Genomic DNA, 27,872 nt, shown 5'->3' with positions numbered 1-27,872 from the left:
AAAGAAGGCAAGAAAGGTAAAAGAAACAAGGAATAGTTAGCCAATACAAAAAGTCAAGAATAAAGGAAGTCAGACTATCTTCTCCTCAACTAGAAAAACCTCAGACGTCACTAAGCATCCAGGGCAACCCTTTATGAAAGCAGAAAAGAATTCATCGTGTAGTGCCCCCGGATGGAGACATCTCCTTCCATCTTCTCTCAAATCCCATCATATCTAGATTTCTCTGACTAGCATGGAGAAAAATATTGTAAGCAAAATATTTACCATCTTCCTGGTTATTCTCACTTGGCATCTCCCTTCTTGCCACTTCCTGCATCTAAAAAGAAAAGTTTTTAGAAGAGCGTCAGTGGGCATTCAGACATGAGTTTAACTAGAACAGAGAGGGGGAAGGGTTCAGAATACTTTCCTGTTAGTAAGCAAGTCCATTCTTGCAAACTAGGGACCTAAATAAAAAAACTAAATAAAATTGGGGGAAAAAATTCTTTAAACTAGCCACAACGCAAAGAGTTTCTAGAGTTGTTTTGAAGCAGATAAAGAGATGCCTTGCAAAGACAAAATATTCTTTAGATAGTAAAGAACACACCAAATGGTGAGATATTCTATTTTCTCTGTTTTTGATAACTCAGCATAGAATTTAGATGGTACCACCTTTCCAAACTTATTTCTGTTTAAAGAACTCACATATTTATATTACCTCTGGTAAAGCTGAGCATCAAGCACAGGAGCTACTGGGACCTTTAATAGGCTGAAAATTAATCTAAGGCATAATTAAGCAAGGATTTATACAAAGTAGAAAGCCATATCAGTTCAGTTAGTCGCTCAGTCGTGTCCAACTCTTTGTGACCCCATGGACTGCAGCATGCCAGGCTTCCCTGTCCATCACCAACTCCCAAAGCTTCCTCAAAACTCATGTCCATCGAGTCAGTGATGCCATCCAACCACCTCATCCTCTGTCATCCTCTGTCGTCCCCTTCTCCTCCCGCCTTCAGTCTTTCCTAGCATCAGGGTCTTTTCCAATGAGTCAGTTCTTCGCATCAGGTGGCCAAAGTATTGGAGCTTCAGCTTCAGCATCAGGTCTTCCAATGAATATTCATTCAGGACTGATTTCCTTTAGGACTGACTAGTTGGATCTCCTTGCTTTCCAAGAGACTCTCAAGAGTCTTCTCTAACACCACAGTTTAAAAGCATCAATTCTTTGATTGCTCAGCTTTCTTTATAGTCCAACTCTCATATCCATACATGACTACTGGAAAAACCATAGCTTTGACTAGATGGACATTACTTGTTGGCAAAGTGATGTCTCTGCTTTTTAATATGCTGTCTAGGTTGGTCATAGCTTTTCTTACAAGGAATAAGTTCTTTTAATTTCGTGGCTGCAGTCACCATCTGCAGTGATTTTGGAGCCCCCCAAAATACAGTCTGTCACTGTTTTCACTGTTTCCCCATCTATTTCCCAAGAAGTGATGGGACCAGACGCCATGATCTTAGTTTTCTGAATGTTGAGTTTTAAGCCAACTTTTTCACTCTCCTCTTTCACTTTCATCAAGAGGCTTTTTAGTTCTTCTTCACTTTCTGTCATAAAGGTGGTGTCATCTGCATATCTGAGCTTATTAATATTTCTCCCAGTGATCTTGATTCCAGCTTGTGCTTCATCCATCCCGACATTTTGCATGATGTACTCTGCGTTTAAGTTAAATAAGCAGGGTGACAATATATAGCCTTGATGTACTCCTTTCCCGATTTGGAACCAGTCTGTTGTTCCATGTCCAGTTCTAACTGTTGCTTCTTGACCTGCATACAGATTTCTCAGGAGGCAGGTCAGGTGTCTCGTATTCCCATCTCTTGAAGAATTTTCCACAGTTTGTTGTGATCCACACAGTCAAAGGCTTTGGCATAGTCAATAAAGCAGAAGTAGATGTTTTTCTGGAACTCTCTTGCTTTTTCAGTGATACAACAGATGTTGGCAATTTGATCTCTGGTTCCTCTGCCTTTTCTAAAACCAGCTTGAACATCTAGAAGTTCACGTACTGTTGAAGACTGGCTTGGAGAATTTTGAGTATTACTTTGCTAGCATGTGAGAAGAGTGCAATTGTGCGGTAGTTTGAACATTCTTTAGCATTGCCTTTCTTTGGGATTGGAATGAAAACTGACCTTTTCCAGTCCTGTGGCCACTGCTGAGTTTTCCAAATTTGCTGGCATATTGAGTGCAACACTTTCAAAGCATCATCTTTTAGGATTTGAAATAGCTCAACTGGAATTCTGTCACCTTCACTAGCTTTGTTCATAGTGATACTTCCCAAGACCCCCTTGACTTTGCATTCCACAATGTCTGGCTCTTAGGTGAGTGATCACACCATTGTGGGTATCTGAGTCATGAAGATCTTTTTGTATAGTTCTTCTGTGTATTCTCGCCACCTCTTCTTAATATTTTCTGCTTCTGTTAGGTCCATACATTTCTGTCCTTTATTGTGCCCATCTTTGCATGAAATGTTCCCTTGGTAGCTCTAATTTTCTTGGAAGAGATCGCTAGTCTTTCCCATTGTATTGTTTTCCTCTATTTCTTTGCATTGATCACTGAGGAAGGCTTTCTTATTCTTCCTGCTATTCTTTGGAACTCTGCATTCAAATGGGTATATCTTTCCTTTTCTCCTTTGCCTTTATCTTCTCTTCTTTTCATAGCTATTTGTAAGGCCTCCTCAGACAACCATTTTGCCCTTTTGCATTTCTTTATCTTGGGGATGGTCTTGATCACTGCCTCTTATACAATGTCACGAACCTCCATAGTTCTTCAGGCACTCTGTCTATCAGATCTAATCCCCTGAATCTATTTGTCACTTCCACTGTATAATTGTAAAGGATTTGATTTAGGTCATACCTGAATGGTCTGGTGGTTTTCCCTACTTTCTTCAATTTAAGTCTGAATTTGGCAGTAAGGAGTATTCATGATCTGAGCCACAGTCAGCTCCCAGTCTTGTTTTTGTTGACTGTATAGAACTTCTCCATCTTTGGCTGCAAAGAATATAATCAATCTGATTATGGTATTGACCATCTGTTGATGTCTATGTGTAGAGTCTTCTCTTTTGTTGTTGGAAGAGGGTGTTTGCTATGACCAGTGCATTCTCTTGGCAAAACTCTGTCAGCCTTTGACCTGCTTCGTTTTGTACTCCGAGGCCAAATTTGCCTGTTACTCCAGGTATCTCTTGACTTCCTACTTTTGCATCTAGAAAGCCATCTAGAGTTTGCTTTTTAAAAAACCATCTTCAAGTATTCAGTATCTTTTAGGTAGTTATGCAGAGAAAGAAATCCTACTTCCTATTTCTTAAACTAAGAGGACATAAAGCAGGCTATTTATTCGATTTTCTTTTTCCTCTCACTTCAAGAAGTTATTTCAAAGTTTTGGGTTTTTTTTTTAAATATAAAAAGTGCTATTTAATGTTAACTGTAAATTAGAGTAAGGCTTTCCTAATGGCTCAGCAGTAAAGAATCTGCCTGCCAATGCAGGAGACACAGATCTGATTTCTGGGTTGTGAAGGTCCCCTGGAGGAAGAAGTGGCAAGGACAGAGGAGCTGGCAGGCTACAGTCCCTGAAGTCACAAGACACAACTAAGCATGCACATGCATGTAGATATAGAATATATTTTTGTCTCAATTACTTTAAAACAATACCAAGTTTTTAAAAAAAAATGGTAATTGAAGTAGTTTCTAAATTACCCAAGGAGAATCTCCAAAAACAGAGAAACCAACTAAATGCTAATCTGTCCTTTTATAAAATGAAGGCATTCTAACAGTTCAACCTGAAAGGAAATCTTACTATCTTTTTCCTTGTATATAGTGTTGATTATCCAAATTGTGGATTAGTCAGTCTTTCCTTCTTTTCTTTCTCCTTCTGGATATTTTCAGCAAATTTACTACTCAATAACTTATTAAAGAAAATGCAAACAAAAGAAGTTGAATATAAAGTCATCAATTCTGCTTCCTGCATCATATTCATTCATATAAATAAGTAATGGACTCCCACCAATTTTTTCTCTAAGAACTTTTTAAATTCTTCCCCCATCTTACATGATCTCTGCCTCTTCATTGCTCAAGAGGCAGTGTTAGGAGAGCCATCCCTGAGATGTTAAGAATCCAGTAATTAAAAGGCTAAGAAGTAGAAAATGTAAAGAAGCCAGGTAACAGGAAATGGAGACACTGGGAGAGAGGAGAAAGCTGAAAACCAGCCCAAATCTGTAACAGTTGTATCCCTCTTCGAGTGCCAAAATGCCTGGCATACAATGTGTTAAAATTAATTGTACATTTGATCAGATTCTAGGCGAGAGAGAAAGGGGAGACTAAAATTAATGGAAAAGGCTCTTTGCATCCTGTCTTGTGCTTTCCTTTTCCTGTGTCTAACATGCCTTCACCAAAAAAGTGTCTTAAGTCAAAGACAAATGTCATATATCATCACTTACATGTGGAATCTTAAAAAAAAAAAAGTACAAATGAACTTATTTACAAGACAGAGTCACACTACTTAGTGTGCATGTGTCAATTCCAATCTCCCAATTTATCCCTCCCCTCCTTTACCCCTTGGTAACCCTAAAATTGTTTTTTACATCTGTGACTCTGTCTTGTAAATAAGGGGGCTTCCCTGATAGCTCAGTTGCTAAAGAATCCACCTGTAATGCAGGAGACCCTGGTTCGATTCCTGGGTTGGGAAGATCTGCTGGAGAAGAGATAGGCTATCCACTCCAGTATTCTTGGGCTTCCCATGTGGCTCGGCTGGTAAAGAGTCTGCCTGCAATGTAGAAGACCTGGGTTTGATCCCTGGGTTGGGAAGATCCCCTGGAGAAGGGAAAGGTTACTCACTCCAGTATTCTGGCCTAGAGAATTCCAAGGACTATATAGTCCATGGGGTCGAAAAGAGTCAGACATGACTGGGCGACTTTCACTTTATACCACAGGGAACTCTACTGGACACTCTATAATGACCTATATGGGAAAAAAAATCTGAAAAAGAGTAGATATATGTATATGTATAACTGATTCACTTTGCTGTGCAGCAGAAACTAACAACATTATAAATCAACTACACTCCACCTCCTACACTGCTGGTAGGAATGTAAATCGAAACAGCTGCTATAGAGAACAGTATGGAGATTCCTTTAAAAAAAAAAAACAACTAGGAATAAAACTACCATATGATCCAGCAATTCTACTACTGGGCATATACCCTGAGAAAACCATAACTGAAAAAGACACATGTACCCCAATGTTTATAGCAGCACTATTTACAGTAGCTAGGACATTGGAAGCAATCTGCATGTCCATCAACAGATGAAAGGATAAATAAGATGTGGTACATACATACAATGGAATACTGCTCAGCCATAAAAAAGAACAAATTTGAGTCTGTTCTAGTGAGGTAGATGAAACTAGAGCCTGTTATACAGAGTGAAGCAAGCAGAAAAACAAATATTATATATTAACACATATATATGGAATCTAGAAAAATGGTATTGATAAACCTATTTGCAGGGAAGGAATGGAGACTCAGATATGGAGACTCAGATATAGAGAATGGACTTGTGAACACAGTGGGGAACGGAGAGAGTGGGACAAACAGAGAAAGTAGCATTGACATATATACACTACCATGTGTAAAACAGATAGCTGGTAGGAAGTTGCTGTGTAACACAGGGAGCCCAACCTGGCACTTTGTGATGACTTAAAGGGGTGGAGGAGAAGGCAACGGCACCCCACTCCAGTACTCTTGCCTGGAAAATCCCATGGATGGAGGAGCCTGGTGGGCTACAGTCCATGGGGTTGCTGAGAGTCGGACACGACTGAGCGACTTCACTTTCACTTTTCACTCTTATGCATTGGAGAAGGAAATGGCAACCCACTCCAGTGTTCTTGCCTGGAGAATCCCAGGGACAGGGGAGCCTGGTGGGCTGCCGTCTATGGGGTCACACAGAGTCGGATACGACTGAAGCGACTTAGCAGCAGCAGCAGCAGCAAAGGGGTAGAGTGAGAGGAGGGGAGGGAGGTTCAAGAGGAAGGTGATATATGTATAATTATGGTTGATTTGCATTGTTGTACAACAGAGACTAACACAACACTGTAAAGCAATTTTCCCCAAATAAAATTTTTTAAAAAGAGAGAAAAAATACTTAAAGTCCTCTTAGACCTTCATGAATAACTGAGAATCTACTGGATTATTAGCATTGATCATTGACTAGTCAATAGATCCAGCAGGAGGGTGAATACATTACCTGTGTTCCCAATAGGAAAGGGTCTAATTTCTGATCTGGTATAACACTGCCCTGGGTTGCAGAAGTACTTGTTAGGGAGTCCTTTATTTCCCGGTTAGGGAAGGGAATAAAAAGTCCTTTGTTTGAGTCTGTGTTAAAAGAAAAGGCATACAATGAAGCACTGACCAGACTTTAAAGGCAACATGTCTTATGGAAAGATACTAGAAGTCACAAGATTGAGAGTACTATGTCACCACTTGGAAACAATGTGAATTTGGGCAAACTGCTAAACCTCTCTCAATCCCTCCACTTGTAAAACAGTGATGATAAAATCTAAATTTTCCATCTCTCAGAGTTAAGGTAAGGTTAAAATAAGATAATGCATATGAAAGGTTTCATACATTATGAAATGCTCAAGAAAAATTTAAAAGTCAAATATTTTTGCACACTTCTGAAATGAACATACAATAAAATTTGACATCAATTCAACAATCTCCAGCTACAGGGGGAGATGGCTGGAAATAGATTCCTGACATCAGGCATCTCCAGGGCATTAATCAGCAGTCTGCAGTGATTCATCATTTCAAATCAGCTTCATAATTTCTTTTTTAAAATTTTGTTTGTTTATTTATTTAAGCTGTGCTGGGTCTTCTTTGCCGTGAAGGCTTTTTTTCTCTAGTTGTGGTGAGCAGGGGCTACTCTCTAGTCATGGTGCACAGGCTTCTTATTGTAGTGACTTCTCTTGTTGCAGAGTAGTGGCTCTAGGGCAGGCAGACTTCAGTAGTTGCAGCAATGCAGGCTCAGTAGTTGCCCTCCTGGGCTCTAGAGCACAAGCTCAGTAGTTGTGGCATATGGACTTAGCTGCTCCATGGCATGTGGGATCCTCCCAGATTAGGGATCAAACTCAAGTCTCCTGCATTGGCAGGAGGATTCTTTACCACTGAGCCACCAGGGAAGCCCCAGCTTCATCATTTCTAACCAGCTTCTTTCCGCCGTGATTTCCTCATTTATAGAAAGAAAAAGACTAATCAAGACCTATTTCATAGAGAAGAATACCAAATCTTTAGGTCTCCTAGTATTTTTTTCTTTTTGCCTATTATCAGAGAAACAACTTTAAAAACAGAAAGGAAAAGCAAGTAAAAACTATATCCTAATCCTGGCCACCTCAAAAGGAGCTAGTTAAGATTTCTATTAAATTGTAACACTTGTACAAAAGGTTTTGCACATTAATTGCAGAATTCTGGGATTTGGAGTCTTCTGGGGGACTCATTAATAAAAATAAGAGATTTTTGTTTAGAGAGGCTTTTTTCTTTAGTAGGATTGTATATAAAAATTAAGATATTAATAGTTTCAAACATTTGTGCTCTTCACCTAGTTCCCATTTGCAAGCTCTGGCAGTAGAAAGCTACCGTAAGGCAGGGCAACTGAGAACCCAGGATGAGAATAAAGCCAGCCTTTCTAAAATCCAGCCCCTCAGTCCATTTGGGGTTCTAATATGCTTCTTACTTCTGAGTTGCCTTCTGGGAGTGAAACGTCATGCTATTTCAGTACAAAATGTCCTTCTATCCTTGTACTTGACGTAATTTTATTTCTCAAAGTGACATAAGCTCTCAAAGTTTATGTTCTCTGGTTCCTTTGCAATTGCAACACAGAAAAAGAAAGGGGGGGAGCAGAAATTGCTGTTTTAAAATCTGATTCTTAGTGGGAAATTAGAACGGTTAGTAAGCTGTGACTTTGGGTTCAGGGCTCCTCTTACCCCTTTCCTACAGAACAACACAAACTTCCCAGGTATCCAAGACCCTGTTCCATCTTGGTTTTCCTATCTTTCTAATGCTCTTTTCTAGATTTTTTTGTTTTGTTTTTTTAATTCAACCTATTTCTTGGTTCAAACAAATCTCGCAAGGTCCCAGCTCTTTGTTGAATGCTATCATAACTTCTCTCTGGTTTTAGCTATCAATCAAGTCTGGATGACCCTAAGTCTAACTATCTTAACTCTTATCTGTCTTTTCATGTCCAGACTTAAGTTTTTTGAACTGCCCCCCAAAAGAGTGCTCTACAGACAACTGAAAAGTCAGTATTTTCTCTCTTTTTTCTTTTTGTTGTGCTGCATGGCTTGTGGGATCTTAATTCCCCGACCAGGGACTTAACCTGGGCATTGGCAGTGAAAGTGCCGAGTCCTAACCAAAGGACTGCTAGGGAAATCCCAAATATTTTCTTTTTAAAAAATGTCTTTTATTGAATTTGCTATTCTATTGTTTCTGTTTTATGTTTTGTCTTTTTGTCCAAGATGCATGTGGGATCTTAGCTCCCCTACCAAGGATTAAACCCCAAAACCCAGCATTGGAAGGCAGTGTCTTAACCACTGGACTAACAGGGAAGTACCCTAAATATTTTCTAAATTAAACTCATAATCTTTACTTCCAGGACTACTTCTGCTGATATCCTACCTCCAACCCTAACCCTCATTTTAATACTGGCATTACTATTCACCTAATCCTTCAAGATAGAAAATTGTTCTTTGACTTTCTCTCACTCATCTCAAATGTCAATTACCAAATTCTATAGAATTACTTTTTTTGGAGGGGGACATCTTTAATTGAGGTATAATGTACATGTCATATAAGTCATCATTTTACAGTATGCAATTCAGTGATTTTCAGTGCATTCACAAAGTTATACCACCATCACCACCTTCTACTCTCATCACCCCAAAAGAGGCCAAATTAACTGTGACTCTTAATTCTTTCTTCTTCATCAGTCCCTACAAACATCAAATAGGATTTGCCTATTCTGGACATTTCATGAAGATGGAATAATACAATATTTAACCTTTTGTATCTAGTTTCTGTCAATTAGTATGATATTCTCAGGACAAACATTGTAGCATGTATCAGTACTTCAGTACTTTTTAGGCTGAAAAATATGCTTTATATGGATATGCCGTTACTTTGTTTCTCCATTCATGAGTTGATAGATTTTTTGGCTATTATGAATAATGCTGCTTTCATTTCTGCACAAATCTTTGTGTGGACATATGTTTTCATGTCTCTTGGGTATATATCTAGAAGTGGAATTGGTGGGTCAAATGGTAACTCTAACTTTTTGAGGAACTTCCAAATTGTTTTCCAAAGAAGCTATACCATTTTATTTTCCCAACAGAAATGTATGAGGGTTCCAATTTCTCCACATCTTTGTTATTACTTGTTATCTGTCCTTTTGATTCTAGCCATCCTAGTGGATGTGAAATGTTATCCTCTTTGTGGTTTTGACTTGCATTTCCCTTATGGCTAGTGATATTGAACATCTTTCATGTGCTTGTTGGCTAGCTGCATATCTTCTTTGGAGAAACGTTTGTTCAATCTTTTGCCCATTTTCTAATTTGGTTGTTTGCCTTTCTGTTGTTGATTTTATAAGAGTCTACATATATATATATATATATATATATATATATATATACACACACATATATATGTGTGTGTGTGTATATATATATGCTCCACCCTTCCTGGGATTCTCCAGGCAAGAACACTGGAGTGGGTTGTCATTTCCTTCTCCAATGCATGAAAAATGAAAAGTGAAACTGAAGTCGCTCAGTCGTGTCCGACTCTATGCGACCCCATAGATAGCAGCCTACCAGGCTCCTCTGTCCATGGGTTTTTCCAGGCAAGGGTACTGGAGTGGGTTGCCATTGCCTTCTCTGATATATAATGGATATCAGACCCTTGTCAGACATATGATTTGCAAATATTTTCTCCTATTCTGTGGGTTGCTTTACTTTTTTAAAAAAATTAATTATTATTTTGGTCATACAATGCAGCATTTGGGATTTTAGCTCCCCCACCAGGGATTGAACCCATCTCCCCAGCAGTGAAAACACAGAGTCCTAACCACTGGACTGCCAGGGAATATCCTAGCTTTTTTACCTTCTTGATAGTGTCCTTTGAAGTACAAAGTTTTTTTAATATTTATTTTTATTTATTTGGCTGTGTGGCATCTGAGTTGCAGCACATGGGCTCTTTTAGTTCTGGCATTTGGGATCTTTTTTTTTTAGGAGTAGCATGTGGGATCTAGTTCCCTGACCAGGGCCCCTGCATTAGGAGTGCTGAGTCTTAGCCACTGGACCACCAAGGAAGTCCCAGTTCTCAAGGATTTAATTAATCTGTACCTCCTCATTTGTATTCACACTATTATTGTCCTATGTCACGACAGGTCCTTATTATCTCCCACTTGGACTGCTGTCTTTAGTTGCTGCCTATCTAAATCAATCTTGAGTTATTGCTCTAAATTATACATTTAACCATGCTTACCACCTACAATATCTTTGTCACCCATTTTCAATAGAATAAAATGAAAATGTTTCATAAAGAGACCGTTTGCAACTTGGCTTTAATCAACCACCTTAGCTCCAGTCACGTGCATGCATGCGTGCCAAGACACTTCAGTCGTGTTCAACTCTTTGCGACCCAATGGACTGTATCCTGCCAGGCTCCTCTGTCCATGGGATTCTGCAGGCAAGAATACTGGAGTGAGTTGCCATTTTCTTCTCCAGGGGATCTTCTCTATTCAGGGATCAAACTCACATCTCTTATGTTTCCTGCACTGGCAGGCAGGTTCTTTTCCATTAGCACCACCTGAGAAGCCCCCTGTCACAAGCTGAGTCACAAGCTGAGTCAATTTCCTAATCCGTCACACCTGTTTTTTCTACTTCTGTTTTCTATGCATTGAATGCCCAACTATGCCCAATGAATTCTATTTGAATTCCCAACTTAAATGTATCCTTTTTGGGAAGGCTTTACCCAGGTCAACTGCTAGTGTCTCTCCCCCACAGTTCCTTACCTCTGCCGAAGTCGAACTCATGTCTCAGCCTGACTTGTAACCTAATTAACTATGATAAATCTGGTGTGGGAGTAGCTGAAGCTCTGACATTGTTGTGTCATTTCCTAATATGCCTATCCTCTAACACAGGAATTTTCCAGTAGATAGACACAGGAAAACAACAGAATGGGAAACACTAGAGATCTCTTCAAGAAAATCAGAGATACCAAAGGAACATCTCATGCAAAGATGGGCTCGATAAAGGACAGAAATGGTATGGACCTAACAGAAGCAGAAGATATTAAGAAGAGATGGCAAGAATACACAGAAGAACTGTACAAAAAAGATCTTCATGACCCAGATAATCACGATGGTGTGATTACTGATCTAGAGCCAGACATCCTGGAATGTGAAGTCAAGTGGGCCTTACAAAGCATCACTATGAACAAAGCTAGTGGAGGTGGTAGAATTCCAGATGAGCTATTCCAAATCCTGAAAGATGATGCTGTGAAAGTGCTTCACTCAATATGCCAGCAAATTTGGAAAACAGCGGTGGCCACAGGACTGGAAAACGTCAGTTTTCATTCCAATCCCAAAGAAAGGCAATGCCAAAGAATGCTCAAAGTACCGCACAATTGCACTCATCTCACATGCTAGTAAAGTAATGCTCAAAATTCTCCAAGCCAGGCTTCAGCAATATGTGAACCGTGAACTTCCAGATGTTCAAGCTGGTTTTAGAAAAGGCAGAGGATCAAGAGATCAAACTGCCAATATCCGGTGGATAATGGAAAAAGCAAGAGAGTTCCAGAAAAATATCTACTTCTGCTTTATTGACTATGCCAAAGCCTTTGACTGTGTGGCTCACAATACACTGTGGAAAATTCTGAAAGAGATGGGAATACCAGACCACCTGATCTGCCTCTTGAGAAATTTGTATGCAGGTCAGGAAGCAACAGTTAGAACTGGCCATGGAACAACAGACTGGTTCCAAATAGGAAAAGGAGTACGTCAAGGCTGTATATTGTCACCCTGTTTATTTAACTTATATGCAGAGTACGTCATGAGAAACGCTGGGCTGGAAGAAGCACAAGCTGGAATCAAAACTACCGGGAGAAATATCAATAACCTCAGATATGCAGATGGCACCACCCTTATGGCAGAAAGTGAAGAGGAACTAAAAAGCCTCTTGATGAAAGTGAAAGTGGAAAGTGAAAGTTGGCTTAAAGCTCAACATTCAGAAAACGAAGATCATGGCATCTGGTCCCATCACTTCATGGGAAATAGATGGGGAAAAAGTGGAAACAGTGTCAGACTTTATTTTTCTGGGCTCCAAAATCACTGCAGATAGTGATTGCAGCCATGAAATTAAAAAACGCTTACTCCTTGGAAGGAACGTTATGACCAACCTAGATAGCATATTGAAAAGCAGAGACATTACTTTGCCAACAAAGGTTCGTCTAGTCAAGGCTGTGGTTTTTCCTGTGGTCATGTATGGATGTGAGAGTTGGACTGTGAAGAAGGCTGAGCGCCGAAGAATTGATGCTTTTGAACTGTGGTGTTGGAGAAGACTCTTGAGAGTTCCTTGGACTGCAAGGAGATCCAACCAGTCCATTCTGAAGGAGATCAGCCCTGGGATTTCTTTGGAAGGAATGATGCTAAAGCTGAAACTCCAGTACTTTGGCCACCTCATGCGAAGAGTTGACTCATTGGAAAAGACTCTGATGCTGGGAGGGATTGGGGGCAGGAGGAGAAGGGGACTACAGAGGATGAGATGGCTGGATGGCATCACTGACTCGATGGACGTGAGTCTGAGTGAACTCCGGGAGTTGGTGATGGACAGGGAGGCCTGGCGTGCTGCAATTCATGGGGTCGCAAAGAGTCGGACACGACTGAGTGACTGATCTGATCTGAGACACCTGTTTGCTGAATTGCTCTTATATCCATCGCACCAGAGAATGCCAGTTGCCTCTCACTACATCCTTTTTCATCTGTTAGAACCCCCAGTAACAGCCCTAGATTGCCAACATCTGGATTTCTATATGAGCGAGAAATGAATTTCTGTCACAAAACCTTTCCCCATTTGCTCCTAGTACACTCTGAGCCTCTACAGCATATGCCCATCTACATCAGTGTTTCTCAAACTCAACATTCTCATAAACCCTGAGACTATCAATCTAGTTTGAGAAATTTCAGTTCAAGAAACTCAGTGTGTCAAAAGATATTTTACAAAGCAGATTATATTAGGTGACAGTTTGGCAATTTCTTACAAAACTAAAAACCTGGTATTTACCCAAAGGAGTTGAAAGCTTATGTCCATACAAACACCTGCATATAGATGTTTATAACAACTTTTTGCATAATTGCCAAAACCTGGGAGCAACCAAGATGTTCTTCAGTAGGTGAGTGGGTAAATAAATAATCCAGATAATAATAATAGAATATTCAGTTCAGTTCAGTCGCTCAGTCATGTCCAACTCTGAGACCCCATGGACCACAGCACCATTAAGCCCTAAAAACAAAGTAGCTACTAAGCCACAAAAAGATACAGAGGAAACCACTGCATATCACTAAGCAGACAAAGCCAATCTGAAAAGGCTACATACAGTATGACTCCAATTATATGAAATTCTGGAAAAGGCAAAACTGTGGCAACAGGTGAAAATGGCAGTGAGAAGCATCTTGCATCTGTCTCCCCCATAGACAACAACTGCACTTGCAGAATTCTCTGATATAACTATTTTAGAATTCTGGAGTCTACTGAAGGCTTGCAACTTCTGGGGGAAGGCATGGAAGGTAAATTAGGGTTAATTTTGGTTAATTTCAGTTCTTAGCAAAGTAGCTAAGGCTTCCCTGGTAGCTCAGCTGGTAAAGAATCCACCTGCAATGCAGGAGACCCAGGTTTGATTCCTGGATCAGGAATATCTCCTGGAGAGGGATAGGCTACCCACTCCAGTATTCTAGGGCTTCCCTTGTGGCTCAGATGGTAAAGAATCTGTCTGCAATGTGGGGGACCTGGGTTTGATCCTTGGGTAAGGAAGATTCCCTGGAGAAGGGATAGGCTACACACTCCAGTGTTTTTGCCTGAAGAATTCCATGGCGAGGAACCTGGTGGGCTACAGTCCATGTGGTCACAATGAGTCGGAAATAATTGAGTGACTTTCACTTTCAGCAAAGAAGCAGCTACCGGTCCCTCACCCCTCATGCAAAAAATTTAAGCTGGACCCTTACCTAACACATACACAAAAATTAACTGGATGGATTAATGCATCAAAGACTTAAATGTAATACATTAAACTATAAAACTCAGCATTTCTCCAGTGGTCCAGTGGCTAAGACTCCACACTCCCAATGCATGGGGCTGGGGTTAGATCCCTGGTCAGGGAACTAGATCCCACATGGCCCAACTAAGACCGGGGGCATCCAAATATATATAAAAAATATATATATACATATTTTTTATATATAAACTATAAAACTCTTAGAAGAAAACATAGAGAACATGCTTACTGGATTTGTCACTGTGACACCAAAAGCAAAGCAATAAAACAAACAAATTGAACTTCATTAAAAATTTAAAATTTTGTGCATCTAAAAACAATACACACAGAGTAGCAGCCCACAGGCAGCCCATAGAATGGGAGAAAATATTTGCAAATCATATATCTGATACAGAATTAATATTTAGAGTATATAGAGAACTCCTAATACTCAACAACAACAAAAAAGAAACTTGGTTCAAAAGTGGGCAAAGGACTTGAATAGACATTTCTCCAAACGAAGATTTACAAATGGCCAATAAGCACACACACAAAAATACTCAACATCACTGATCATCAGGGAAATACAAATTAAAAACATGAGATACCAGCTCACACCCAGTAGGATGGCTACTACCAAAAAATCAGAAAATAACAAGTGTTGGTAAGGAGGTAGAGAAATCAGAACTCTTGTACACTGTTGGTGGGAGTGTAAAATGATACAGTGGCTATAGACAACAGTATGGCAATTCCTGAAAAAAATTAAAAATAAAATTACTATATGATACAATAATTTCACTTCTGGGTACATACCCCAAAGAAGTGAAAGCAGGGTCTTGAAGAGATAGATGTATACCCCTGTTCATAGCAGCATTATTCACAACAGCAAAAACACGGGAGTAACCCAAGTGTCCATCGACAAATGAATGGATAAACAAAATGTGCTCTATACATACAATGGAATATTATTCACCCTTAAAAAGGAAGGAAATTCTGACTAATGCTACCATGTGGATGAACTTTGAGGACATTGTGGTTGTTCAGTCACTAAGTCATGTACAACTCTCTACAACTCCATGGACTGCAGCATACCAGGCTTCCGTGTCCTTTACTAGCTCCTGGAGTTTGCTCAAACTCATGTCCATTGAGTCAGTGATGCCATCCAACCATCTCATCCTCTGTCCCCCCTTTCTCCTCCTACTATCAATCTTTCCCAGCATCAGATCTTTACCAATGAGTTGACTGTTCACATCAGGTGGCAGAAGTATTGGAGCTTCAGCTTCAGCATCAGTCCTTCCAATGAATATTCAGGGTTGATTTCCTTGAGGATTGACTGGTTTGATCTCCTTGCTGTCCAAGGGACTCTCAAGAGTCTTCTCCAGCATCACAATTCAAAAGCATTAATTCTTCGGCACTCAGCATTCTTTATGGTCCAACTTTCACATCCATAGATGACTACTGGAAAAACCACAGCTTTGACCTTTGTTGAGAAAGTGATGTCTCTGCTTTTTACTATGCTGTCTAGGTTTGTCATAACTTTTCTTCCAAAGAGCAAGCATCTTTTAATTTCATGGCTGCAGTCACCTTCCACAGTAATGTTGGAGCCCAGGTAAATAAAATCTGTCACTGTTTCCACTTTTTCCCCATCTATTTGCATAAAGTGATAGGACTGGAAGCCATGGATCTTAGTTTTCTGAATGTTGAGTTTTAAGCCATCTTTTTCACTGTCCTCTTTCACCCTCATCAAGAGGCACTTTAGTTCATCTTTGCTTTGTGCTGGCATCATCTGCATATCTAAGGTTGTTGTTACTTCTTGCAATCTTGATTCCAGTCTGTGATTCATCCAGCTTGGTATTTCACATAATGTACTCTGCATATAAGTTAAATAAACAGGGTGACAATATACAGCCTTGACGTACTCCTTTTCCAATTTGGAACCAGTTTGTTGTTCCATGTCTGGTTCTAATTGCTTCTTGATCTGCATATAGGTTTCTCAGGAGGCAAGTAAGGTAGTCTGGTATCCCTACCTCTTTCAGAATTTTCCAGTTTGTTGTGATCCACACAGTCAAAGCCTTAGTGTAGTCAATGAAGCAGATATTTTTTTGGAATTCCCTTGCTTTTTCTACTATCCAATAGATGTTGGCAATTTGATCTCTGGTTCCTTTGCCTTTTCTAAATCCAGTTTGTACATCTGAAAGTTCTCTTCATATACTGCTGAAGCCTAGCCAGAAGGATTTTGAGCATTACCTTGCTATCATATGAAATGAGCGAAATAGCACAGTAGTTTGAACATTCTTTGGCATTGCCTTTCCTTGTGATTAGAATGAAAATTGATCTTTTCCAGTCCTGTGGCCATTGCTGAATTTTCTAAATTTGCTGGCATATTGAGTGCAGCACTTTAACAGAATCATCTTTTAGAATTAGCAATAGCTCAGCTGGAATTTCATCACCTCCACCAGCTTTGTCCATAGTAATGCTTCCTACGGCCCACTTGATTTCACATTCCAGGCTGTCTGGCTCTAGGAGAGTGATCATACCATCATGATTATCTGAGTCATTCAGTTCAGTTCAGTTCAGTCGCTCAGTCGTGTCCTCACCAACTCCCAGAGCTCACTCAAACTCATGTCCATCAAATCAGTGATGCCATCCAGCCATCTCATCCTCTGTCGTCCCCTTCTCCTCCTGCCCCCAATCCCTCCCAGCATCAGAGTCTTTTCCAATGAGTCAACTCTTCGCATGAGGTGGCCAAAGTACTGGAGTTTCAGCTTCAGCATCACTCCTTGCAAAGAACACCCAGGGCTGATCTCCTTCAGAATGGACTGGTTGGATCTCCTTGCAGTCCAAGGGACTCTCAAGAGTCTTCTCCAACACCACAGTTCAAAAGCATCAATTCTTCAGCACTCAGCCTTCTTCACAGTCCAACTCTCACATCCATACATGACCACAGGAAAAACCACAGCCTTGACTAGACGGACCTTTGTTGATAAAGTAATGTCTCTGCTTTTGAATATGCCATCTAGGTTGGTTATAACTTTCCTTCCAAGGAGTAAGCGTTTTTTAATTTCATGGCTGCAATCACTATCTGCAGTGATTTTGGAGCCCAGAAAAATAAAGTCTGACACTGTTTCCACTTTTTCCCCATCTATTTCCCATGAAGTGATGGGACCAGATGCCATGATCTTCGTTTTCTGAATGTTGAGCTTTAAGCCAACTTTTTGACTCTCCTCTTTCACTTTCATCAAGAGGCTTTTTAGTTCCTCTTCACTTTCTGCCATAAGGGTGGTGTCATCTGCATATCTGAGGTTATTGATATTTCTCCCGGTAATTTTGATTCCAGCTTGTGCTTCTTCCAGCCCAGCGTAAGCAGGGTGACAATATACAGCCTTGACATACTCCTTTTCCTATTTGGAACCAGTCTGTTGTTCCATGTCCAGTTCTAACTGTTGCTTCCTGACCTGCATACAGGTTTCTCAGGAGGCAGGTCAGGTAGTCTGGTATTCCCATCTCTTTCAGAATTTTCCACAGTTTATTGTGATCCACACAGTCAAAGGCTTTGGCATTGTCAACAAAGCAGAAATATATGTTTTTCTGGAACTCTTGCTTTTTCGATGATCCAGCGGATGTTGACAATTTGATCTCTGGTTCCTCTGCCTTTTCTAAAACCAGCTTGAACATCTGGAAGTTCACGGTTCACATATTGCTGAAGCCTGGCTTGGAGAATTTTGAGCATTACTTTACTAGCGTGTGAGATGAGTGCAATTGTGCGGTAGTTTGAACATTCTTTGGTATTGCCTTTCTTTGGGATTGGAATGAAAACTGACCTTTTCCAGTCCTGTGGCCACTGCTGAGTTTTCCAAATTTGCTGGCATATTGAGTGCAGCACTTTCACAGCATCATCTTTCAGGATTTGAAATAGCTCATCTGGAATTCCATCACCTCCACTAGTTTTGTTCATAGTGATGCTTTCTAAGGCCCACTTGACTTCACATTCCAGGATGTTTGGCTCTAGGTGAGTGATCATACCATCGTGATTATCTTGGTCATGAACATCTTTTTTGTACAGTTCTTCTGTGTATTTTTGCTACCTCTTCTTAACATCTTCTGCTTCTGTTAGGTCCATACCATTTCTGTCCTTTATCGAGCCCATCTTTGCATGAAATGTTCCCTTGGTATCTCTAATTTTCTTGAAGAGATCTCTAGTCTTCCCCATTCTGTTGTTTCCTTAATCTGGGTCATTAAGGCCTTTATTGTACAATTCTTCTGTGTATTCTTGCTGCCTCTTCTTAATCTCTTCTGCTTCTGTTAGGTCCCGTTTACTTGAATATGCCCATCCAGTTTTCTTGAAGAGGTCTCTAGTCTTTTCCATTCTATTGTTTTCCTCTATTTCTTTGCATTGTTCTCTTACAGCTTTCTTATCTCTTCTTACTATTCTCTGGAACTCTGCATTCAGTTTGGTATATCTTTCCCTTTCTATTTTGCCTTTTGCTTCTCTTCTCAGCTATCTGTAAGACCTCTTCAACCATTTTGCCTTCTTGCATTTCTTTTTCCTTGGGATGGTTTTGGTCACTGCCTCCTGTACAATGTTACCAATCTCTGTCCATAGTTCTTCAGGCATTGTGTTTACCAGATCTAATCCCTTGAATCTACTTGTCATCTCCACTGTATAATCATAAGGAATTTGATTTAAATCACACCTGAATGGTCTAGTGGTTTTCCCTACTTTCTTCAATTAAAGTCTAAATTTTGCCCTAAGAAGGTCATGATCTAAGCCATACTCAGCTCTAGTTCTTGTTTTTGCTGACTGTAGTATAGAGCTTCTCCACCTTTGGCTGCAAAGAATATAATCAATCTGATTTTTGTATTGACCATCTGGTGATGTCCATGTGTAGAGTCATCTCTTGTGTTGTTGGAAGAGGGCAACAACATTGAGGACATTATGCTAAGTGAAATAAACCAGTCACAAAAAGACAAATACTGTATGATTTCTCTTCTATAAGAGACTCAGAGCAATCAGTATCAGAGAGAGAAAGAAAATAGAATGGTGATTTCTAGGGGCTACAGGGAGGGTAAGATGGGGAGTTATCATTTAATGGGTGTAGTTCAGTTTTATAAGATGAAAAGAGTTCCAGAGGGCTGGTGGTGATGAATGCATTTAATACCAGTGAACTGTTCACTTAAAAATGGTTAAGATGGTAAATCTTATATACATTTTACCACAATAAACATTTCTGAGAAAAAAAAACATAAAGAGATGGTAAAAAGATCAGTAGTTGCCAGGGGTAAGAGGGGAGTAAGGGAAGACTACGTGAGCACAGAGTTTAGGCCAGTGAAACTATTCTGTATGATACTAAAATGGTGGATACATGTCATTATATTAATACATTTACCAAACCCATAGAATGTACACTACCAAAAAGGAACCCTAATGTAAACTAAGGACTTCAGGTGATAATAATGTGTCAATGTAGGTTCATCAGTTGTAACAAAAGCACCACTCTGATGCCTGTTGTTGGTAGTGAGAGAGGCTATGCATGTGTAGAGGCAGGAGGTATATAGGAACCCTGTATTTCCTGTTCAGCTTTGCTGTGGATCTAAAACTATTCTAAAAAACAGTCTATTTTTTCAAATAGCAGACTAATATTGCAAAGGAGTATTTCTGCTCTTACATCTTTTAAATGTTTTCCATAACTGCATCAAACAAAAACATGAAATTAAAGGGCCTCACACTGCCTGTGGACCTCTGAAAGTATCCCTGCTCCAGGAGTTCACAACACTGAGTTTGAGGAATACTGATCTGTGTCATTTATTTAACGTTTTCATATGCACTGCCTGAAATTGTGTTACTTAGCTTTTTCATGTTTGTCTCATTATCTTATATTGCAAGTGATTCAGGAAATGACTGAATTTTCTATTTCCAGAGTATGTTTCAGAAGATAATTTATGTGAGTTTACAAAAAGAAAAAAGGAAAAAAAGTTGGATGAGAATCAAAAATTTCACTAAAAAGAATGGACTTTGATTTGGGTCATAAACAGAAGGATTTTAATTCAAGCACTGAAGGCAGAAGGGACAGCATTAGTTCAACGGCAAAAGAGAGAAAAAGGAGAGAGTGGTTTGACTTGACTGAAGCATCGTATATTGTAGTTGAGAAACAGGAGATATAAGGTTTCAGGGTAGGCTGAAGAGATGAGCTCCAGCAGTTTTTTTTTTTTTTTAATTAATTATTTGGCTGTGCTGTGTCTTAGCTGCTGCACATGGGACCTTTGATCTTCGTTGCGGCACATGGAAACTTTAGTTGCAGCAAGTGGGATCTAGCACCCTGACCAAGGATTGAACCCAGGCCCCCTGCATTGGGTGTACAGTCTTAGCCACCAGGGAATTTCCACAGCTACAACTTAGAGAAGCCTTGTGTGTCAGATTGAGGACTCTAACTTCAGCTATGAGTGGGAGCCATGCAAGTTTTTGAGCAGGCAAATATAATAATCACAGTTGAGTTTTAAGAGAATTAATCTGACAGGAAATACAAAATGAACTGAATAAAGAAGAAACTAGGAGGCAGCACAGTATAATATTTAAGAGGACTTTGATGACTGACAGACTAGAGTTTGCATCACAGCTTTGCCACTTAGTGGATAATTAGAGCAAATTATTTCACCTCTTTTGGGCCTGGTTTCCTCACACATGAAGAAACAAGGATAATTATAATCACCTTCAAGGTTGTTGTGAGGATTTAATGAGATTATATAATAGCCTGGCCTAGAGTTTATACTCAGTGAATGATAGATATTAAACATGCCTGTTAAGAGACAGGAAAGGGAAAAGAAAGCTTGTTAATTGTGAATCATACTCTATGGTATGAACATTCAACTGGATTTGGGGGAGGGAGAGAATTATACCCCGCACTGATTCTGAGCCTGAATAATGAGAAAGTGGTGGTAACACTAAGGAAACCCTGAGAGCTGTTTAGGTCTGGAGGAAATGGCGTTTGTTTGAGTTTTTAACATGTTTAGCGTGAGAGGCTGGAAAATTATTCAGTGGTGATTCCAAGTGTATGTTAATAGTTGGTCAACAGAAATAGGGAACTGATGCAGAGAAACTGTACAAGTTGTCAAAGCTAGACCATTTTGTTTAAGAGTCATCAACAGGGAGGAAATAAAGCTAGCTGTGCAAACAGATGAGCTCAATAGGGCAAAGAGTAGAGAAAGAAGAGAATCTGAAGGCATAGCCTAGGTATGCTTATTTTAGGGGTATGGGAAAAGAGAGAGGGAACTTTGAAACAGTCAAAGATTATGCAGTGAAGAGACCAGGATGAGGATACAAGACAGTGAAGATTCCCTGCCATCCTAAATGACTGGTGGGAAAGCACTGTTTGAACAATCGAGCTGCTGCTGCTGCTGCAAAGTCACTTCAGTAGTGTCCGACTCTGTGCGACCCCATAGACAGCAGCCCCCCAGGCTCCCCTGTCCCTGGGATTCTCCAGGCAAGAACACTGGAGTGGGTTGCCATTTCCTTCTCCAATGTAAGAAAGTGAAAAGTGAAAGTGAAGTCACTCAGTCATGTCCAACTCTTCATGACCCCATGAACTGCAGTCCACCAGGCTCCTCCATCCATGGGATTTTCTAGGCAAGAGTACTGGAGTGGGGTGCCATCGCCTTCTCCAGAACAATTGAACTAGTGGGTAATATTTTCTAGAAAGTTTTGTCTTAGCCTGTGGCACAAACATTAATGTGGTATAACCACTTCAGTCATACTGGATTACTAACAGTGCTTACAGGCAACACTCCGCAGAGATCTAGCACAAAACATAATTTTCAGCAGAAAGCAAAGATTTTTAACATTTCAAAGCAGCAAAATAAACTTAATATTAAAAAAAAAATTCCAGCAACAGCTGGAGCTTCTGAGCACCTTTAGAAATGGGCCCTGTGTCTAGTAAAGCAGTTTGTTCTCAGTAAAGGCTGTGTACTTTAAAACATTTTAATTCATAGAGTGACTGTGGTGCTTATGACATATAATAATATAAATGACCTTTAATTCAGCTCATACAAAAAATGTAATCAAATTATGCTTCAGTGTATCTTTGTCTTTCTGGAAATGGATACATAGATGCTTATACTTATAAAAAGATAGGAAAGCTGTATATCAAATTAACTGAGATTCTCTTTAGGGGAAAGTCTTCTGAGTGATTAAAATGTTCTTTGGGCTTTTCAGTACTTTCCAAAATAATTACAATAGAATTTCATCAATTTTGAAATATAAAAAATGCTATTTAAAATGAAATAGAGCAATCTATGGTCCATGACTTACATGTGACCTCTAAGACCTCTGAGACCTCTAAGAAAGGAAAATAAATATCATACCTCACTATGGCTTAATTTACCTTGAAATTTTACATGAAAATAATTTGTCAATTAATATCTACATGGATAGACACAAAGTCAGGAAATAAAATACTATATATTACAAATTGAAAACCCTTTGTGTCTAAACTACATCATCAATCTATTAATTATTGTTGAGATTTTAAGGATTAATTTTTAGAGTTTGTAGACCCTTCAAAAAAGGGACAGAGACCTCAAGCCAGAAAAAATTTTCTCAAGTGAAAGGTCATCTGATGAGTGCCAAATTAATCCATATGGGCCCACTGCATGCAAGTTCTCTACTGTAAAGCTTTCTTCTAGCCTGTGGCAGGACCATGAATGTAGCATAACATTTTATTCACGTTGGATTTCCAATACTGCTTACAGGCAACAATCCCCAAGAATATAGCGGAAATAGATTCTGCAGCTGCAAAGTTTCAAGGTGGAGACACCAAGAGGCTAAGGGTGTGAGCTGCACTGATGCAGATGAGTCCTGAATCTGTGGCTAATGAATCCTGTGGGTTTTGGCAATGCAATTTTCAGGATGTACTAATGATATAAAGTGATGTAAGTGAAACTGAACTCTCTGAGTACAGCTTGTACACTTTGATGGGTTCTGGCTTAGGCCTGCTTAGTAAATAGGGCTTCTCTGGCAGTGAGAGAAAGAAGGAAAAACACAAACTGGTAAACCTTGTGCTTGCTTCAAATCTATGTTATTTCTCAACTATTTTGTCTTCATCCTACTCAAGATTGGCCATAATAACAGAAACAATTAATGTTTTAATTGTTTTGTGGTCAGAAGGGGAAAACTTACCAGTTTCAATTCTGTTATCACTATCAGTGCTGACTTTTGATGCAGTGCTCTCATTTGTTACACAGTTTTTTACTGTCTTCTCCCTAGAGCTGTCACATCAAATAATTCATTTAAAACTGAAAGAAGCTTCTGAGATCACGAGTAAAGGCTATTTAGAAAAAACATTTCAGGGTACTCAGATTTTTTTTTCCCCAAATGCTCCAGAACATATTATTTTCACAAATATTTCAGTTAAAACTATTTTTTTAAAAGTCATAGTATTTTCATTGGGAAATGAGAAAGAAAGACACTACAGTTCACCCTCCAAAGCATGAAAGCCAGAAAATTCCGAACTTAGATACTCTGTTTTCTTGACATAAACTTAGGTCTGGATGACTCAGGGAGTATTATTTTATATTATAAAATAAAAATGTTTTATTTTGAATTAAAAACTTCATAGGACACAGAAAGGATGGTTCTTCTACCAAGAATTACAATGGAGACAACCATAACCATTAATTTGAAAAAGAAATAAGAAAGGCAAGTGTTTGCACTTGATTGATGTAGTATGGTAAGACTGGTGTGTACAGATTGGGAAATACATTAAGTACAAACAGCCTAAACAATGAGCCAAGCACTTTACTCTCATCATTTCATTTAATCATAAAAGCTCTCCCATTAATCTATAATCACCATTTTATAGGTTGGGGGACTTGGGACTCAGAAAGGCTTAAAAGAAAAGTCCTTCACCCAAGGTTGGAGAGCTTACAGAGTACTAATGTTAATTCTGGACACTTGAGCAACATTTTACTTCTGGTTTTGCAATCACTATAAGGTAACTAAACAGAAATATAGTGGTGATAATTGTTTGCCTCACTAGGAAGTTTATTCAGTTATACATTAACTCACCTCTGGATTTCTGTAGTAAACAAGGTACTCCAATGCATTTAAAATAGGAATTAATTTACAAAGTACATATACAAATAATTTTTAAGAAATATTCCATTTCTTTCTAGGGTGAATTTTAGTCTATGTAAATTAATCTCATTAACCTCAGGGCTTCCCAGGTGGCCCAGTGGTAAAGAATCCACCTGCAAGGAAGGAGACCTGGGTTCAATCCCTGGGTCAGGAAGATTCCCTGGAGAAGGAAATGGCAACCCACCCCAGTATTCTTGCTTGGGAAATCCCATGGGCAGAGGAGCCTAGCAGACTACAGTTCATGGGGTCACAAAAGAGTCAGACTTAGCTAATATACAACAACAACAAATTAAACGACTTTAAAATATAGGGAATTTATGGGCTTCCATGGTGGCTCAGTAGTAAAGAATCCACCTGACAATGCAGAAGCCACAGGTTTGACCCTTAATCCAGAAAGATCTCACATGTCAAAGAGCAACTAAGCCCATGCACCACAACTATTGAGCCTGTGCTCTAGAGCCACAGCTACTGAATTCCTCGTTTGTGGAGTCCATGCTGTGCAACAAGAGAAGCCATCTTAATGAGAAGCCTGCACACTACAGCTAGAGTAGCCCTTGCTTGCTGCAACTAGAGAAAAGTCCGAGCAGCAATGAAGACTAAGCATAGCCAAAAATAAACAAATATTTTTTTAAATAGGGAACTTAAAAAAATAGAGAAATAAGGCTGCTCTCTGAGGGTTACATTACAAAACATATAATGGATGAAAACAGAGACAGGCAGAGTCACCAGAAAAGAGCAGGATCCCAGGCCAACAGGCATGGACTTCACTTAATCATCATTCAGCAAACTATTTCTCAGCACCGCTCATGGGCCAGACATTGTTCTAGGCGCTAGGGATACTACAGTAAACAAGACAAGCAAGGTCTTTGTTCTCATGGAGCTTATATTCTAGTGGAGGGGAAAGATAATAAAGAAGTAAACAAAAAACATTCTGAGGAAGAATATTTAGTGTTGTGTGGACATTTTCATAGCTTATCAAGGTAAAAATGGTATGTATAGGAAGCAAACTGCTATAAAATAAATATATTTATTATTTTATTATTAATATATTTATATATTGATTGTATGATATATAAGGTCCTATGTTGTTATAATATATAAACATGCACAGACAAAATACACACACACACATACATATACCTAAAACTAAGAAGATATTTACCATAATATAATTAGTGTTTCTTTTTGGATAGTGTGATTATAAGTGGCTAACATGGTTTTTTTCTCTACTTTCCATATTCTCACAATAAATACATTCTTTCTATCATCAGAAAAAAAGTACTAATAATACATCTACATATGTGTATAGGTACACAGATGTCTGAAAGGATGTATACCAAACATTACTAGTAGTTAACTTAGTAGCAAAATATAGGGTGATTCTGACTTTTTCTCCTGCACTTCTGTGTTATTTAAATTGTTTATCATAAACTTCTATTTTTCAAAAATAATAAAACAACTTTTTTTAAAAAGCATGAATTTGGGGGTAGAAGATATGGTATCTTATTTGGACAGAATTTTAGTAATAAAAAATGGAAAAAATCTACCATTCAGATACTTTGGAGGTTAAAGGGCCATTTACTTTTGGTTTTGTACAAAAAGGCTTCTCTTATCATTCTTTAACAAATTTATCTCTAATGATCCTACCCATGGTAATGTATGTAATCCTCCTAATTCAATAGGAAAAGACCATGTACTAATTTATAACTCTACCAAGAAAGGGCTGACAAACATTTATGGGAATAAGTAATCCCATAAAATCCCTATCTATAAACTCTGAACAATAACTTTAGAGAATGTACAATTATATCCAAAGAAGACACAGTGGTTCAAGAAAGCAGAAATGTTCCACTGATGGCCAGATTCTCACCCCAGATAAATCTGAAAATTCTGCATAGATACTTTGATTTCTAATCTGAGGGTTCTTACAACTTGTAGAGATTTCTGCTGGATAATGAAGAAAGTTAAGCAGGAATTCACTACTCTCTGTCCAGAACCAAACTAAAAAAATTTTTGGTAAAAATCTTACCTTTTTTCCACCTCTAAAAGAAAATTTTCACTGTTGCCCAACTGACTAAAATGCAGCTTGGCAGCTTTTCTCTCACTTTCTCGTACAGCTCGGTCATCTGGAGGCAAAAACCGTGGTCTGAGCATATTTCTTTTTTGGAGTAAACAGTAGTGGGTCAGAAAAGCATTTTCACAGAGTAAAAACTAAAGATCAGTCTCATCTTTTGTTTGAGACGGGTCACAGAATAATGCTATTATGTTGTCACTGGAGTAAGTAGTAACTCAGGGAGACTACAGGGACACCATAGCAACAACTGTCACCTAAGTGTAACTATCACTACAAGAAAGTACAGTTTGGGCAGCAAACAATCCAAATGGCCTAATCTTAAAGGCTGAAAGTCACAACATTTCTAAAAGACTTTACTTAGCTTCCCTATAACTTTCCCAGGAGCATGTAACATAGAAGTTTATATCAATGAGAATAAAATTATAAAGAAATACAGACTAACTTATTTGAAGGAATATTTATTGTTCCTCGCTAACTAAGCCTCAAAAAGTTGCTATGTTCATTTTCTACTGCTAATGTAGTTACAAAGTTGGGGCACCTGAAAAAATAAATGTCAACCTGGAAACTTTTTGTTGGGGAGGAAGTGGTGGTGAAACCATCAACTGAAGAAAACTAAAGCTGGAAGTAACTGATAAAATCATAGATTGTCATTCAATAAACAATAAAAGGACTCGTCATACATCCTGCCAACACAAACGTTACATAAATATTGACTAATAAACAAATATATCCTGTCAGTACACACTCTGGGCCAACATCCAAAAAGTTAGGAGGCAGCTGGTTTAAAGTAAGATTTGGGGACAAAGAACAAGGGAGGAGGGTCTCACCCAGTTTCTCCAGAGTTTGTAGCATATAGACAGCAAAGAGCCTATAATCTGTATCTTTCCTGACAACAGGATTGAGTCTCAAATCTAGTTCTTTGAGGAAGGGTAAAGGCTGTAGGCGGGACACCTCCACTAATGAAGGAATGTTGTTATAATATAAATTCAGGTCTTGGAGTGAACATAAATACTGGATGCCCTGCAAGGAAAAGACCACATTATGAAAGTGCATGTTGGGAAGGATTAGGAATCTCACAGATAAAGGTAGAAATATAAATATTATTTTTCATCCTTAAACAATTACCCGAGTCACCCATGACAAAGGCAGGGTTGAAATTCCCATTTAGTTGCCTGAGAATAAGAATGCTGCAGCCCATGGGCACTGGGTGTGCTATACATTAAATAATTCACTGATATCATACATTTCCTCCTTTATAAGCTCTGACATCCAAATATCTGCAGTCAGTTCTATACTTCTGTTGCCTCTCATCACTTTCCCAATCTAATCCTTCCTGGTAGTAGCCAACCCAAGTCACTTTTGCACTT

At 39.0% G+C, this 27,872-nt stretch overlaps 1 protein-coding gene across 25 annotated transcripts in view; it reads right to left on the bottom strand.

The window, feature by feature from the left end:
- LRRC36 (leucine rich repeat containing 36) overlaps positions 1-27,872 on the bottom strand; it is a 91,625-nt gene that overhangs the window by 49,292 nt on the left and 14,461 nt on the right. For 10 of the 25 annotated variants that reach the window (XR_009730811.1, XR_009730810.1, XR_009730809.1 and 7 more), the window contains exons 3-7: positions 27,333-27,525; positions 26,461-26,557; positions 23,475-23,563; positions 6,255-6,382; positions 265-316 (exon numbers count right to left, since the gene is read on the bottom strand). Coding sequence is in view for 22 of the 25 variants with exons in the window: in XM_061387494.1 (XP_061243478.1) it covers positions 265-316; positions 6,255-6,382; positions 23,475-23,563; positions 26,461-26,557; positions 27,333-27,525 (559 nt within the window). In the remaining 3 variants the exon portion in view is untranslated. Of the gene's footprint in view, positions 1-264; positions 317-2,875; positions 3,879-4,658; positions 5,146-6,254; positions 6,383-10,631; positions 10,739-23,474; positions 23,564-26,460; positions 26,558-27,332; positions 27,526-27,872 lie in introns of those variants that run through there. The other 15 variants (XM_061387495.1, XM_061387498.1, XM_061387505.1 and 12 more) reach the window with 9 other exon arrangements.

Source organism: Bos javanicus, chromosome 18, assembly GCF_032452875.1.
Source record: "Bos javanicus breed banteng chromosome 18, ARS-OSU_banteng_1.0, whole genome shotgun sequence".
In the NCBI taxonomy this organism is placed as follows: domain Eukaryota; kingdom Metazoa; phylum Chordata; class Mammalia; order Artiodactyla; family Bovidae; genus Bos; species Bos javanicus.
Note: the sequence above shows the minus strand (reverse complement) of the source record. Positions and strands in the feature narration are given on the sequence as shown.